Source organism: Oryctolagus cuniculus, chromosome 10, assembly GCF_964237555.1.
Source record: "Oryctolagus cuniculus chromosome 10, mOryCun1.1, whole genome shotgun sequence".
Taxonomy (NCBI): domain Eukaryota; kingdom Metazoa; phylum Chordata; class Mammalia; order Lagomorpha; family Leporidae; genus Oryctolagus; species Oryctolagus cuniculus.
The window spans coordinates 109,007,933-109,023,502 of record NC_091441.1 but is presented as its reverse complement, the minus strand read 5'-3'; the positions used below and the strand labels follow the sequence as shown (position 1 = coordinate 109,023,502).

Genomic DNA, 15,570 nt, shown 5'->3' with positions numbered 1-15,570 from the left:
TCACAGAGGCCACCACATGCCCTGGACTCCAGCACCGAGGAGCCCCAAGAAGACCAGGGCTCGCTCAAGGTCACCCAATGGCCAGCTGGCAGCCAGGCTGGGCCTGAGCCAGGCTCCAGGCTCCACCCTCACTCCAGCCCCAGATCTGCTGGGGGTGGGGGTGGGGGAGCTGGTCTCCGACTGGGGCCTCGGCAGGGCACAGAGGAGCCGTTCTTCACTGCTCAACAATCCCTCCTGCTTGCCCGGTGCCAGGCTGTAGCCTTCCTCAAGGCCTGCTGACGAGGAAAATCTGGTGCCAGCGTCCACAAATATGTGTGCCTTCGGGAGAGAGGGGGCAGCCTGGGTGCCCCAGCCTGGTGTGGGTGGACCCAAAGGACCAGAGGGACGTCACAGGACAGGGACAGAGCAGGCTGCTGGGGGCAGGGCCGGAAGGAGCGGATTCTTTAACAGATACCTGGCGTGGGGATGATGCACCAACACAGACCCGTGTAAGTGCAGCCTGAATGTTCCGGGAGGGAGGCGGCCTGTGAGCTCCGCACCGTGGGCTCCTTTATAACGGGCGACGTGTCTACCACGGGCCTGCAAGTTTCCTAACCAAGTATTAACTCCCAAGACGTCAACGTATAAATAAAAGACCCAGGAAGAAAGGAAAGGGACAGGAACTCTGAATTCTGAAGGCATTCACCTTCGCCGTGAAAACCAAAGCCAGGACCCCGAGCACCTGCCAGGGCAGTGACCTGGGCAGGCTGGGCACTTGCTCCTCACCCGGACTTTCCCCCAAGGAGCCAGGAGTTCCCTGGAGTCCCAGGGAGCTGCAGGCCTGCCCAGGAGGGAACGGGCCTGGTCAGACAGGGGGTGGGGCCTGCAACTTCCAAGGCGAGGTGGGTAGGGACCTAGGACAAGCCACAGCCCTTAGCCTTCCAGCCTCAGTTTCCCTATGAGATGAGCGGGACTTCCTTCCTCAAAAGGCAGGACACAGGACCCAAGGTGAGGTGCCTGGCTCACGGAAGGCCCTCAGTTCCCACCTTTCTCGACCTGAACCCTACCCCCTGGGGGCCTAGTGCTCAGAATCCTGCTGGGGAGGCACGGGGAGGGGGGCGGGGTGGGGGCTGGCCCTGGACACACAGCAGGACACAGAGTTCCTGGGGAGATGAGTGGGCAGCACCTGTGCCCATGCCTGTGTGAGCTCCTGGGAGCCCACGCAGGGGCCTGCTGCAGGCGGGGACAGCGGGGCTCCTGCCGCCTCTCAGCTGCCTCCCCGCAGACCCCAATACCAGGAGCTGTCACATTTTCCTGACACAGGACACCAGAGCTGGGCCAGGGACCATCCTGGCCCCTCCCTTACCTTGGTCCGGCGCCCTGGGGGCCTTGGGGGCCTCCTGCCACAGTCAGCTGCAGCCCCGCTGGCCTCTGGGGCCTCCTCTGAGCCCACGGAGATGAGTTCCCTCGGCCCTCCCCCGCCGGCCGGGGGCAGCGGCCAATACGGGTCATAAACCCTGAGCCCCTGCTTAATCCACCAGAGCCCGAGTCAGCGCCAGCCGGACACGTGACAGCCGCTCCGACCCGCGGACCTGTTTGGCAGGAGTAGCAGCTGGTGCGGTGGGGGCGGGGAGGGTGGCCTGCCCCACCCTCGGGGCTGTCCCTGGTCACTGGGTCCTGCAGCCCCGAGCCCCTGTCCTGGGCTTCTGCCCATCCCACTTGCTAGGGGACAGTGCAGTTGCGAGGACAGGACATGCTGCTCATCGAAGCGTGTAACACCACCTGGACGAGACGGGCAGGGGCCCTCACTCCACGCCCCATGCTAAGACCTACTCTAGGCGGATTAGCTGCCCAGCGTCACACGTGAATGGGAGAAATTCTTCCTGGCTACAGGGTAAGAGTGGATTTCGTAAAACACTCAAGATGTTGCTAACAAAGTGAAAGGCCGATCTGACTACTCCGTTCAAAACGGGGGCCGGCATTGTGGCCCGGCAGGTTCAGCTGCCACCTTCAACACCAGCGTCCCTTATCAGAGCGGGCTGCTCCACTTCCCACCCAGCTCCCTGCTGCTGCGCCTGGGAGAGCAGCGGAAGATGGCCCAAGTGCTTAGGCCCCTGCACCCATGCAGGAGACCCGGGAGGGATTCCTGGCTCCCGACTTCAGCCTCGTCCAGCCCTGGCTGTTGCTGCCATCTGGGGAGTGAACCAGCAGATAAAAGATCGATTTCTGTCTCTCTCTCTATTTCTCTGTAGTCTCTGTCTCTGTCATGCTGCTTTTCAAACATTTTAAAAAGAACTCTGAAATGAAGCAGCTTACCCAAAAACCCCATGCAGTGTGGAAAAGCCGGCACATGCCAGCGATTGGCAGGGAAACGGAGTGCAAAGTTTATTCTATTGTCTGACCATGTTGAGATTCTTGCATAGTTTTGTTGCAATGCAGGAACTTAGATAACTGAGGAAGGAATGGAATCCAGAAGGCTCAAAGAATCATCTGATTCAGAAAGAGAATAAAGACAGCCCAAAAAGGGCAAGGCATTTGACCCTGCACCTCACCAAAAGGCCCCAAAGGCCGACAACAAACAAACCAAAAAAAGAATGCCCAACGGAATCCATAACCAGAGAAATGCAAACTAAAGCCACAGCAAGACACCAAGGCACACCCACTAAGTGACTGACAAGGGAGTGGCCGGAAGTGGGAGGGCAGGACTTCACAGGGAGGCACTGTTTGGTGAAGTGGAGCAGGTGCACGCTTACCACGGAGAAGAGAGGCTCATGCCATGTGCACAGACAGGTTCAAGAACAACAGCCCCAGGCCGGCGCTGTGGTGTAGTGGGTAAAGCCACCGGCCGCAGTGCCAGCATCCCAGATGGGCGCCGGTTCAATCCCGACTGCTCCTCTTCCAATCCAGCTCTCTGCTATGGCCTGGGAAAGCAGTAGAAGATGGCCCAAGTGCTTGGTCCCCTGCACCAGCATGGGAGACCCAGAAAAAGCTCCAGGTTCCTGGCTTCAGATGGGCCGAGCTCCAGCCATTGTGACCATCTGGGGAGTGAACCAGCAGATGGAAGACCTTTCTTTCTCTGCCTCTGCCTCTACCTGTCTCTCTGTAACTCTGCCTTTCAAATAAATAAATAAACCTTAAAAAAAAGAAAGAAAGAAAGAAACAAACAAACAAGAGCCCCACAACGAAGGCAACCCACATGTCCATCAGAGCACACAGGGGAAGTCAGCAGTGGCCCACAGCTCCCCTGGATACTGTTCATGTAAAAGGGCCAACCACAGTGACTCATGGCGGAGATGAATCCTGCAGCCAAACCTTGAGCAAAGGCAGCCAGACCCGAGCAAACAGCCACAGCCTAAGCCTACTTACAGACAGCGCAAAAATAAGGAAAACAAAATGAGGCTGTAGGGTTGCTCCACAGGTGACGCGGCAGGACGGGCAGGAGGACATTCCCGGCGTCACCAAAGTTGAGGGGGGAGGGCCCGGAGAAGCAAGGACTGCAGAGGCACACGCGCGCCTTCCGGGCAGGCCTGCGTCGTGGGCAGGTGCACAACCTCCTTGTTTCCCTGTGAGCTGTGCACGCCTGCCTTTTTGCCTTTCTGTGTGACCTGTTCTATCTCACCTTGAAACCAGAAAGGTATGTGCAGTAGGTGGGGTGGTGACAGACACAGGCTAAGCTGGGACTACAGGGCAACCAGATGGTGAGCGGCATCTGAACTGGAAAGACCCATCCTCCTCTTTTTCTTTCTTTCTTTTTTTTTTTTTTTTACCAACCAGAATTAAGGATCAGAGATGAGAAGGAACTTGCCTAAGGCTGCACAGCAAGTTGGAAGCCAGCAGAGCCAGGCTTCCGAGTCTCACGGAGCCCACCAGGGCTCTGCTCCTCTCTTTCTTTCAGAGTTTTCCACTGCAAGCTACGTCAGCACCAAGAGGAGCAGACAGCTGCTTCTGTAGCACTCAGCACCCTCTAAATGGTTCTCTCGTTTACTTCTTGTTTGTCTCCTGCCTCTAGACTACAAGTTCTCAGAGAACACAGCTTCTGCTCTGCTCTGCTCCAGTGGAAACTCTAGCACCAAAAACAAAAGCTGGCACGTCACCAGGGCCCCCACCCCAAAACGTGTGGGGAGCGCGTTCACGAATGGAGCTGGCGTTTCTGTTTGGACTTTGAGACCCTAGAAACCCTTGCTGGCTTCGGGAACAACCCCAAAGGAGAAAGCAAAATCGAACAGAATGATACCGACATGCCTTCATGGAATCATTACTGCCTTGGGGAGTCAGCCCATTTTATAGAGGAGCAAGCTGAGGCTCGGAGACCTAGTAACTTCCGCGTCCAAGGCCACACACCAAGGGAGGAGGCTGAAAGTGGGACTGGAAGGGCCTGTTGTGACCCGGGAGGGACAGGGAGCCAGAGCCATGTCCACCCCTCCGCAGCTCCTTCTCTGCACGGGTCTGCACCTCCCCACGTGGGCCCTGCACGATCCGCACCTTTCAGCCCCTCCAGCCCCCACCCTCCCCACCCCTTCTTGGTGCCACTTACAACTTCCAAAGAGAAGTCCAGTCCCTTCCAAACTCCCATGGGCAAGGACTAGGTCCTCCAGGACAAAGAGGGCAAGGCTGGGGCCCGGGGAGGAGTAGGCACTGGGCCTGCAGGCTTCCCAGTGGAGATCGGTGGACAGGGACACCAGCTGCCGCTCACAGACTGGCTCGGCTTCCTTCCTGGTTCGTTTTACACCAAATCCTTAGGCCCTTGCATAATCCCCAAACCTCGGCCCAGCTCAGCATTTGGCTGAGCTGAATAATGGAATGTTCCCATAATACCCCTAGGCACTCGGTTTTATGAAAACACCCTGGTACTCAGCATTTTTATCAACCTGTGTTCCGATCCTGAAGGCAGTCCACCAAGTCCTCAAATATTAAAAAAAAAAAAAAAAAAAAAAAAGACAAAACAACAAACAAATCACCAGCAGCTCGAGCAGTGTGGGAGCCAACATGGCCGGCTCTCCAGGGCGCCTGTGCTGAGACCCGGGCACCAGCCACGCTGCCTCAGTCTGCAGGCCTCCAGAGAGTGGAACCCACTAGTTTCCAACACAGCTTGCTTCTGGTTTGCACTCGGCTCAGGGGAGCACAAGAGAAAGCTCCACCAGTCCCTAGCACTAAGGGCTGGGGAGTGCCTGGGCCACCATCCTGAGCATGTAGGAGAAGAGTGTGAATACAGCAGGATGGGACAGGTGCACAGTGTGGCCACCTCTGCCCAGGTGGCAGGTGAGGCCCGGGCTGCTGAGTGCACACAGGCTGCCAGTTTCCACTGCAAGCTGGAATACTACCAGTCACACACGGCACGCGGGGATGCGGGTGGGTGGGCGGGGATACCCCCTCGGGAGGAATTCCTCCCCCCCAGGGTAACTGGGGACACACAGTGGCAGACTGGTGAGGCTGCAGGGCCACCAAGTAACTCGTGGTGGTAGCAGGTGTGCTGTTGCTGCCGGCCCGTGGGGCTGACGTCATCGTTTTGAAAAGCTTAAGAACCATCACACAAGTTAATGGATGGGCTTGCTGTGGTCTTGCAGATAATATACAGGAGAGTCCCTGTGGCCAGGGCTGGCCAGGGAGTAGATGCTGAAAAAACTGCTGGCTGGGCTTGAACTGCAACCGTGCGGGAAAAGAACGCCACGGACACGGTCACTGGGAGTTAGGCTGCCTGCATCCTGCCTTTCCAGACCGGCCCTTCGCTGGTTTAGCGCCACTGAACAGCCCAAGGCAGGGGTCGAAAGGCAGTCCCACCTGTGCCCGGTACTCGGCTCTCCTGATCAGGCACGGCGGTATCGCCAAGGGAGAACGCTGTGCAGGACGGATGATGGCGATGAGAACGAGGAAGGAGAGGCAGCTCTTGCGGGTGGCAAGGGCGGGTGGGTACTCCTGCAGGAGCCCCGGAGACGCTGCTCCCAGGAGCAGGTGCACAGCGCACTGCCCGGCAGGCAGTGACAAATGCCAGGTGTGAGCTCTGCTGGGAAGTGGGACGCGGGCTCCAGGGACCCCACCAACAGGAAACACCTCCTGGCAGGCACCAGCAGTTCCCCAGCTACAAGCAGCCAGGGCTGCAGTCAACCTCCCCTGCGGCGGCCTGGGTCCCTCGGTCTCCGGGGACAATGAGGAAGGGGGCATGACAAAGACCCAGCAGGCAGGGGGAGGGTAAGCATCGGGCAGGTTGATCAGAGCAGGGGCTGGCAGGGCTGGCTGCCGTGAGTCCTTTAAGCAGCCTTGACAAAGTGGCAACTCCAGTCATGAGACCCAAGATTACTTCATGTTTGCCAACAGTGCAGGAGCCAGGGTGCCCGCTCCGGCGCCTCCACTGCGGGCAGCTCTGTGGGCGGCACCGGGTGCTCTGAGCTGTGCCCCAGCAGCAGCCCCCAAGGATGCCAGGGCGCTTGGAACATGCTGTGTGACCTTGGACACGTCCTGCCTCTCTCTGGCCTCAGTTTCTCCATCGCTAACACAGGGGGTTGGCTCCAGGCTGCTTCCTCCTGCACTGGTGCTCAATGACCTGTGCTGGGGCTGGTGGCACGGGGAGCCACCACCGCTGAGCTTCTCTCTTCCCACCTCCAGGAAGTGGGGACCCCAAGGGGCTGCTTCTCTCCTTTCAAACTCAACTTCTGGGCTGTGGTCATACATGGATTGGGAGGCCTTGTCACCCTGCCAGCCCAAGTGTGCGGCTGTGGGCATCAACACTGGTGGATGACCAGAAGCCCACTCCTGTGTCACCTCTGCAAGGCCAGACACTGAAGAACAGAGCAGTGGCCGGGCAAGGTGCACGATCACACTGCCGCTCCCCGAGATGCTCAGCCGTACCCACAAGCCGGACCAGCAGAGCCGGCCGCCTGCTGTCCTTGGGAGCCACTGTCTCATCTGGTGGACAGGGCCGGGGGAGGGGCCACTCACTGTCATCTTTCTGCTCCCTTTGCTCCAGGAACAGATGAGCTGTGACAGTTGAGAGGTTGGCAATTTAAAGTGACCACTGCCAACCAAAACGCGGGAGCCAGTTCTCCTGCCCCCTTAGGGCCCAAGGGCAGCCGGCTGTGCTCAGGTTAGGGGCTCTCTCGACTCTGCGCCCCTGGCCCAGCAGGGTACCTGCGAAGGCTGGCAGGTGGGACAGGGTTTTCTGCAATAGCTCCATCTCATCCCAAACCGCAGCAGCCTCCCGGCCCCACGTGGGGAAGGTCCAGAGGTCCAGGGCTGTGCCGACCCCTCCAGCCCAGCCCAGCCCAGCCCAGCGCAAGCTTCTCACCCCCTCCCTGGGCGCGTCCATCTGGCTCCCAGCGAATTCCTGAGATGCCTCAACCTCCCCGCCCGCCCGTCTGCCTGCAGGCTCCCGGCCTGGATGCGGAGAGATTTCTCTGCTCGGAGGGGGCAGAGAAGGGAAGGGGGGCGGGAGGAGGGGGCGCTGGGAGACCCTCACGATTGCCACTCAGGCTCCCCTGCCCGGGGAAGCAGCCAACTGCATTGACGCGGAGAGGGAGCACCCTGCCTCCCACCCCAAGAGTGCGCCTTCAGCCTCAGCGAGGTCTCCGGCTCCGCGGTCCGCATAGCCGCGGAGACCGGCTCCCCCGCGACTCACGCTCCGGCCCCAGGGCGCGAGACCCCGAAAAGCCCGACCCCCGGGAACGCGCGCCTAAGCCCCCGGCCCTGCTGCGCCAGCCGCGGCCCCCACAAGCCGCCGCTGAGACCGTCGCTGCGACTGCAGCCTCTGAACCTCCCCGCCGAGCCCGGCTCCGCGAAACCGATCCCCGCACCCCCGGAGCCGGAGAGCTGCCGGCGCGTCCGCGTCCCGGCTGCGGAGCTGCCGCCGAGGCTTCGGCGCAGGGGAGAGGTCTCGCGCCGCAGCCCCCCGACCCCCCGCCCGGCCCCGCGCCGCAGCGGCCGCGCGCGCCTCCTACCTCGCGGGTCCGCCCGCAGCCGCCGAGCGCGCGCCGTCCTCGCGGCGGGCGCGGCCCCAGCGCGTCGGGCCGGCCAGGCGCGGGGGGGCCCGGGAGCGCTCGGGAGCCCGAGCCCCGGCGCCGCCGGCCGGGCGGCCTCCGCGCGCGCCGTGACCTTGGCGGCGGCCTCAGTTTCCCCCTCGGAAAGGTGTGTGTGCGTGCGTGCGTGTCGGGGTGGGGGCGGGGCGGCCGGGTGCCGCCCCAACCGCCGACGTCACCCGTGCGGGGCCGAGGCGAGGGCGCACGGGTCGGCGGGGCCGCTGCCGTGGGCGCTCCCTGGGAGCGGGGTGCGCCGAGCCTGGGTGCGGGCAGGGGGCAGCGTAGCTCCCTGCGTTTCCTTCGGGCTCCCCAAGATAGCCAAGCAACCTCAGGCAGCGCAGCCGCAGGCCAAGTGCCCCGGCCGCCCCCGGGGAGACCCGCAGCCTCCGCGGCCCTCCCCACTTGGCAGATGGGAAGATCGAGGCCCGCGTCGCAACGCACAGCGTACGGAGGGGGCCGCCCTCGTCCACCCGGCCCCACGCCCCTCCCGGACCTGCGCTCCTCCTCCGGGGGTGGAGGTCCGGCCCGCGGCTACTCCCCTCGCCCCGCGCGGGCCGGAGGCTGGGGTGGGCCTGGCTGCCCTGGCAGCTGTCCGAAAGCATGGGGGCCCCAAAGGTGGCGTGAACGCGGGGGCTGCGCCCACGGGAAACGCAAGGATGCATCGCCAGGTGTGCACGGGGCGAGCCCGGGCTCCGACCCCGAGCACGCGGGACCCTGAAGACGCGGTGCCCCTGCTGCGTGGGAGCCAGGGCTGCAGTCATTCGGAGGGCGCCCCCTGGTGCTCGGAAGCGGCGAGACAGGAGGCCCGAGGAGCCGGGAAGCAGCCGGTGACGTCATGAGTCGGGAGCGCGGACCCTGCCATCCTTCCTGGAAGCCGCCGGGGACAGCCTGACCGCCTCTGTCCACGTAGCGCATGCTTTGAGCGCCTAAGGTGTCCCTGGAAGACACAGGCACTGGTGGCAGAGACCAGCAGGGGGCCGTCCAGCTCCTGGTGGGTCTTCCCTGCCCAGTGGCCACGGTGAGCTGTGCGTCGCCCACAGCAAACCGGACAGTGATCTGGGCGATGGGCGCTGGGGGCAGGGTGGGTGTGGCCCCCTGCCAGGCTCTGTGCTACCCCCTTCTGTCCTGCAGGAGGTTTTGCTTTTAAGAAGGAGGAGTTAATTCTAGAATGTAAGAACTTTGAAAAGCACTTGAGATCACTGGCGTTATCGTGTGCACAATGGAAGGAGCTCTTCTGCAGAAGCCGCGTCGGGAATCAGTTCCCTGGAAGGCAGGCGAAGAGAGAGAGAGAAGGAAGGGCTGTGGAGCCCGACCCGTGCCAGGCCCCCTCCCTGTCTGGGCCGCATTCAGACTCGCGTGCAGCCTGGCACAATAGTGTCTGCCACGTATCACGGAGGTCCACTGAGCAAGAGGAGGGGAATGCTGATTGCCCTGATACCTAAAGCAGGCTGTCCGATCCATGAGCAGCCCATTAGAAAGCAGCAAAGCGGTTCGTGCAGATACACAATCTCGCTTGTAATGAAATGCCTATGAGAGAAAGACAAATGGTAACACGATTCGCTTGCCAATTTTTCAGTCTACCAGTTTGGCAAGAAGGAACACATTTGATAATACTTTGGTTGCTGAAGGCAGGAGACAATGAACGCTCTCAGAAATACTGCAGGCTGTGGGGCTAGCCTTGTGGCGCAATGGGTCAAGCCGCTGCGTGACATGGGGGCATCCCATAGAGGAACACCAGGTCCAGTCCTGGCTGCTCCGCTTCCGGTCCAGCTCCTCACTCATGCACCAGGGAAGGCAGCAGATGATGGCCCAAGTCCTTGGGCCCCTGCTACCCACATGGGAGACCCAGGTGGAGCTCCTGGCTCCTGCTCCAGTCCTGGCCATTGCGGGCATTTAGGGAGTGAACCTGTCGATGCGCGAGCTTCCTCACTCGCTCCCTCGCTCTCCCTCCCTCCTTAAATAAGGTACAGATACCATGGCTGAGTTTATAGTTGTCTGCCTTTGGGAAGGTAGAAGCTGCACTTGACTGCTGAACTTGAATCTTGGCTTGGGGTGGGAATACATGGTCCAGTCCTCTCTGGAGATGCTGGGCAGCTCTAGTAAGCTCAGCACGGTCAGCCCTGCAGGCCTGAGGGAAAACCACAGACGCTTGGCAGTGCTCTGAGCTGTGACGCTGGGACACCTGCTAGCTTGGGTGGATTCAACGCATTTCCCAATTATATTCTCCATTTAGGATGGGTTATGGGGAAAGTAACCCCTTTATAAGAGGAATATCTATAATATTTTACTCTTTTTTTAAAGATTTATTTATTTGAAAGGCAGACTAACAGAGAGGGAGGGGGGAGGGAGGGGGATCATCCATCCACTGGGTCACTCCCCAAACAGCGCCAACAGCTATGGCTGGGTCTGGACAAAGCCAGGAGCCAGGAGCTCCATCCAGGTCTCCCACATGGACGGCAGGGGCCCGAGTCCCTGAGCCATCATCTGCTGCTTCCCAGGCGCATCAGCAGGGAGCTGGACAGGAGGCAGAGCAGCCGGGACTCACACCATCACTGCGATGTGGGCTGTGGGCATCCCGAGGGGGCTCACCTGGCTGTACCGCAGCACCTGCCCCATGGGAGGTTTCAAAAGTGAATGAAAACAATTACCAAGGTACTCTTAGTCCCTAAAGTGCAGCGGGGAGGGACTTGCCACAGCCATGGGATGGAAGCCTGCACAGCTGCCAAAGAGGACGTGGCTCTCCACGAGGATGCTGAGGAGTGAATGGTGAGTGGCAAAGGTCAGGTGACCTGGGACAGCGGTGCCCTGGGGACGGGTGTGGGCACGGGGCGTGGAGTGGGAGGGAGGCGGGCTCTTTGCTGAGATGTTCCATTGAAATGGCTTTTGTTCTACACGCCTGTAGTTCTGGTTTTGAAATAACAATTTCTGAACCTGGGCAGGGAGTTGGGAGTCCAGGCTGCCCCACTGCTGGATTGGGTTGACTGCCGTGTGACCCAACAGACAAGGAACACAGAGCAGCATCCAGGTCATCCCAGCCCCAGAACCTTCTCAGAGAGCCGTGGACTGGTGGGAACAGAGGCGAGGGCCAGCTGCCCGGATGACGTCTCCGATCCGCCCCACTTCCCTCTCCCCGGCTCACCAGCGTGCTGTTCCCTGTTCCGTACTCCCACTGCCATGCCCGGCCTGGAAACTCCTGGCTCACATTTCCTCTCTAGGTTACCCCAGCAACCATCCCGTCTGTCTGTCTGGGTTGGAGGTCAGTCTTGCAGAGCAGGGACAGATGACACAGCATTGGGCGCCCACGTGGGGCTGAGACATCTGTGGGTGCAAAGCCTCATGTTGGGAAACAAAACCACTTGCCCCACCCGAGATCGCCCTTGGCCTCAAGCCCGCCCTGCCTCCGCCACAGCAGCCAGCGGAGCAGCAAGCGGAACAGGAAGTTCTTTGTCCCCACGGCCTCTCCCGCTCCCCCAGGGTCAGCACCTGGAAGCTTCTGTGGCTCCCACTGGCCACCAAGCCAAGGAGACTCTTGTCAGCTTGATATGGGAAGCTCCGGGCCTTATTTCTCCCTCTTAGCTCTTCCCTCTCATTAGTCTTATTCAAGCAATTTTCAGAAATACTGATGACATCACTTCCTTGTTCACAGTTCTTCTATAGTTTTCTAGGGCCTACAGGATAAAATACAAGCTCCTCAGCCCAGAATTCGGATCTAGGTTTTGCCCCCCCTGCCTGGCTCCATCTATAGCTGCCTTTCCCAAAGTCAAAGCAAGCTGGATGCCTCTGAACACACTATTCTAGCTGCGCCACTGTACATTTGCACATACTGTTCCCATGGTGTCTTCCACATATAAAGAGCTCTTCCAAATCAATAGGAAAACCATAAAAATGGACTTAACGAGGTAGTTCACAGGAAAAGAAATATAAATGGGCTACAGACCTGAAAAGAGATGCACAAGTCATAATGATGGATTACTATCCTCATCTGTCAAATAGATAAGCACTCCTAGAATGCTCATGTAGTTCTGTCTGCTAGCTAAGGGCCGAATCCATCCTCTAAAATCAGCTCCACAAATATCATCTCTGGACGTCTCTTCTTGGTTCTCATGGACAGTGGTGCAAACAGGGCCAGGCACACAGCAGACGCTCTAGCCCCGTTAACTGTTAACGAGAAAACTCACAACTGCCACAAGGTTCCAGATGGGGCTGTCCCCCTGCCCAGAGGTCCCTGAGGGCAGGACGGGGCCTGACGCCTGTCGCTGCTCCACAGGTGAGGAGCAAAGGGCCACAATGCTCACAAGACGTTACCTTCCATTTCCTGCCTTTTTGTTGGGACCCTCCATGCAGGAACCGAGCTCAGCCTCCCCAGACTCCTTGCCAAACAGCTGGCACAAACAGAGAAGCTGCACGGCGCAGCTTGGGAAACAGATAACAGGAAAGTTCCCAACAGCCTCTAAAAGCCCCCTACTCCCTCCTTCCCACCAGCTGCAAAGCCCCTCCCACCGGGGTGGATTCCCTCTTCAGCCAGATCAAAGCCCAGCCCTCCGCGCCCTGTGCGTGGTCTCTTTGCAAGAACAGACTGTCACCCCTCTTTGCTTCAGTAAAGCAAACTGTCTCTGCTGAGGTCGTTCTCTGTCTCCTCTCCTTCTTCCGTCTCCTTTCTGGGGGGTCCTGAAAGGCCAGAACCCCGAACCCTCCCACAGCTCAGAGGGAGCAGGAGGCAGAGGAAGGGCAGGAGCTGGCCCTAGGGGCTGCTCCACTGGGAGGGGCGGTGGGGGAGAGGGGGAGCAGCAGACCCTGCCCTGGGCTTGCCCTTCTGCTAATCAAGAACCCTGCACACATTGAATGCCGCTAAACTGCAGGATCCCATTCCCGAACAGGACTGGAAAGGCAGCCACGGGCGGCAGGCAGCAGAATTCGCATTTATAGCATCATCCAGGGGGCCGGGAAGGTGCCTCCTTGAGAATGGGGGAGGGTTTTCATTTCCACGAAAAGCACATTTGAAAAAGGTCTCATCAAATCATTCGACAGAGGTGCCAAGAAGACTCATCGGAAAGAAGCTTCTACAACAAATGGCGCTGGGGAAGCTGGCTGGCCACAGAGTGGCCTCGGCACCCTGACCTGCCACTGTACACGAAAATCAACTCAGAACAATCTTCCACGGGGAAGAGCCGAAGCTATCAAACCCTTCAGTGGAATCCTAGGAGCCAATCTTTGCGACCTTGAGTCGGGCAAGGAGTTCTTAGACACAACGTACAAGCAAGAAAATGAAAAATCGATAGATCCCACTGCATCAAAATCAAAAGCTTTTGCACTTCAAAAGACACCATCAAGGAAGGGACGGCCTGAGCCACGCACTGGGCGACGAGATCTGCAAATCACAGAACAGCTACGAGGGACTCACCGATGCTCAACAAGGAGGAGGCAGCACGATGTGAGATGGGGGAAAGCTTGGAGCAGGCATTTCACCCAAGGAGAGGCGTGAATAGGCAAGAAGCTCAGGAAAAGATGCTCCAAGGCCAGGGAAATGCAAATCAAAACCAAGAGAGGCCACTGCACACCACCAGCGGGGCTGGAAGCAAAACACGCACAACGTGGCGACAAAGGATGCCGGGGAGGGTGTGGAGGGATTGGAATCCTCCCTCACCGCTGGCGGGAAGGTGAAGAAGACCCAGGCACTTGGGCAAACAGCCTGGCTGGGGCTTACACAGTTAAACACGGAGTTATGAGTTGACCCAGCCATTCTGCCCCGGATACCAACTCAAGAGAAAATGAGCAAGCCACACGCGCACATGGGGAAGGCATGAAATCGCGCGAGCAGCATTGCTTCTCCAAGTCGACACGCAGAAACCACCTAAGTAGTTAACTAAACAAGTCCCCACGATGGGCTGTCACTCAGCAAGCCAAAGGGATGAAGGCCGGAGCCACCGCACCACACCTGCGGCTCTCGCAAACCCACGCCAAGGGAAGAGAGCAAGACACGACCCAATGCCTGCCAGGACCAGGAGTTCTCAGAAAGTACCGCTGTGGAGACAGAAGGGTCATAGCTGCGGCTGGAGGGGACGGGGACGGCGGGACAGCACAGGAGTGAGCCCCAGTGAGCACCAGGTTTCTTTTCAGGTAACAGAAATGATTTCATGTAAAACCGCTGGTGGTCACACAACTTTACGGATGTAGGAATAACTCTCAGACTGTGCATTTAAAATGAGCGAGCTTTATAGACTGCAAATTCTGCCTCGATGAAGATCTAAGAAAACACGGTGATTAAATGTGATGTGAGATCTCAGACTGCGGGAAAACCTTGATGCAAAGGACATTACTGGGACTACTGGAGACAGGCAGCTCGGAGTTGTACGTGGGATTCCAGCCGCGTGTCCACACGCGATCTCCTGTCTGCCAGTATGGGACCGTGGTTATGTAAGATGCCCTTGTTCTGAAGACACACATGCTTGATGTATTATTTCAGGGGAACACGCCATCACATTCCGTGTCTGCAGTGACCTCTTAAATAGAAAAAAGGGGGTTTTTAGAGACAGCAAAATTTGGTGAAATGCTCATAATCACGAATTTGGGTGAAAGGTATATGGGGCAGGATTCGTTTTATTTCACTCTTGAAGCTCTTCTTTAGGATTGGAATTATTTTAAAATAACTCTTACAACTTTTAAAGAATCGGCACGTTAAAAGGAGAGTTTCAGGGGCCGGCGCTGTGGTGTAGCAGGTTAAAGCCGCCACCTGCAGTGCCAGCATCCTATATGGGCGTCAGTTTGAGTCCTGGCTGCTCCTCTTCTGGTGCAGCTCCTACTAATGGCCCAGGAAAGCAGTGGGCCCCTGCACCCGCATGGGAGACCTGGAGGAAGCTCCTGGCTCCTGGCCCAGCCCAGTCATTGTGGCAATTTGGGGAGCAAAACAGCACATGGAAGATCTTTCTCTGTATCCCCTTCTCTAACTCTGCCTTTGAAGTATAAATAAATAAATAAATCTTTAAAAAATACAAGAAGAATGACTGTTTGGGCCTTGACTAAATCCAGGGATCCCAAAAGAAAAGACAGCAGCGATCGAGGTGTGAACAGAGCTTCCAAAGGGGTGTCTCCGCTCAGCACGTGGCTGTGGGAGCCTAACCAGAAGCCACAGCCAGAGGCCTGAGGGACCATCTGCACAGCTTCATTCATTCATTCACTCAACAGACACTGGTACCTACTGTGTGCAAGGGGAATGACCTGGAAGCAGGCACACACCCCTGAAGTGGACCCCCCTCAGCGTCACCCACACCCCAGCCCCGACTAGAGCCGGAGCCCTGGGAGGCAGAGATGGGTGTCTGAATCCCTGCTGCTCTCTGCCCCCACTTCCCCAGCGTGATACGGAAGTCAAATTCTGTCTACACACAGCCCAGAAGGCTGAGTGCTGAGCCCAGGGGCCTAGGAGGCCCTGCTGTGGTTTGGATGTGGTTTGTCCTCCAAAGGTTCATGTGCTGGAAGCTTTGACCCTAGAGGAACAGAAGTGAAGGGTGGTGGGTCTTTAAGAGGCGGGGCCTAGTGGAAGGTGCCGAGGTCATGGGCTCCGCCCTCCGCAGGGATTACTGTAGCTGGC

The 15,570-nt window shown here is 58.6% G+C and overlaps 1 protein-coding gene and 1 long non-coding RNA gene across 15 annotated transcripts in view; one reads left to right on the top strand and one right to left on the bottom strand.

The window, feature by feature from the left end:
- The window catches only part of IQSEC1 (IQ motif and Sec7 domain ArfGEF 1), a 296,844-nt gene that overhangs the window by 83,877 nt on the left and 197,397 nt on the right, over positions 1 to 15,570 (bottom strand). The window contains exon 1 of one of the 13 annotated variants that reach the window (XM_051852623.2): positions 7,908 to 8,031. The exons of 10 other annotated variants lie outside the window; for them this stretch is intronic. Coding sequence is in view for 1 of the 3 variants with exons in the window: in XM_070049991.1 (XP_069906092.1) it covers positions 1,346 to 1,491 (146 nt within the window). In the remaining 2 variants the exon portion in view is untranslated. Of the gene's footprint in view, positions 1 to 1,345; positions 1,496 to 4,513; positions 4,630 to 7,907; positions 8,032 to 15,570 lie in introns of those variants that run through there. 2 more of the 13 variants (XM_070049994.1, XM_070049991.1) reach the window with 2 other exon arrangements.
- LOC138843986 (uncharacterized) lies at positions 8,003 to 14,972 on the top strand. 2 transcript variants are annotated; one of them, XR_011379277.1, is made up of 2 exons: positions 8,003 to 10,751; positions 13,014 to 14,972. It is a non-coding gene; the product is annotated as an uncharacterized lncRNA (long non-coding RNA). The 2 variants fall into 2 exon arrangements; XR_011379276.1 differs by having other exon boundaries at positions 10,925 to 14,972.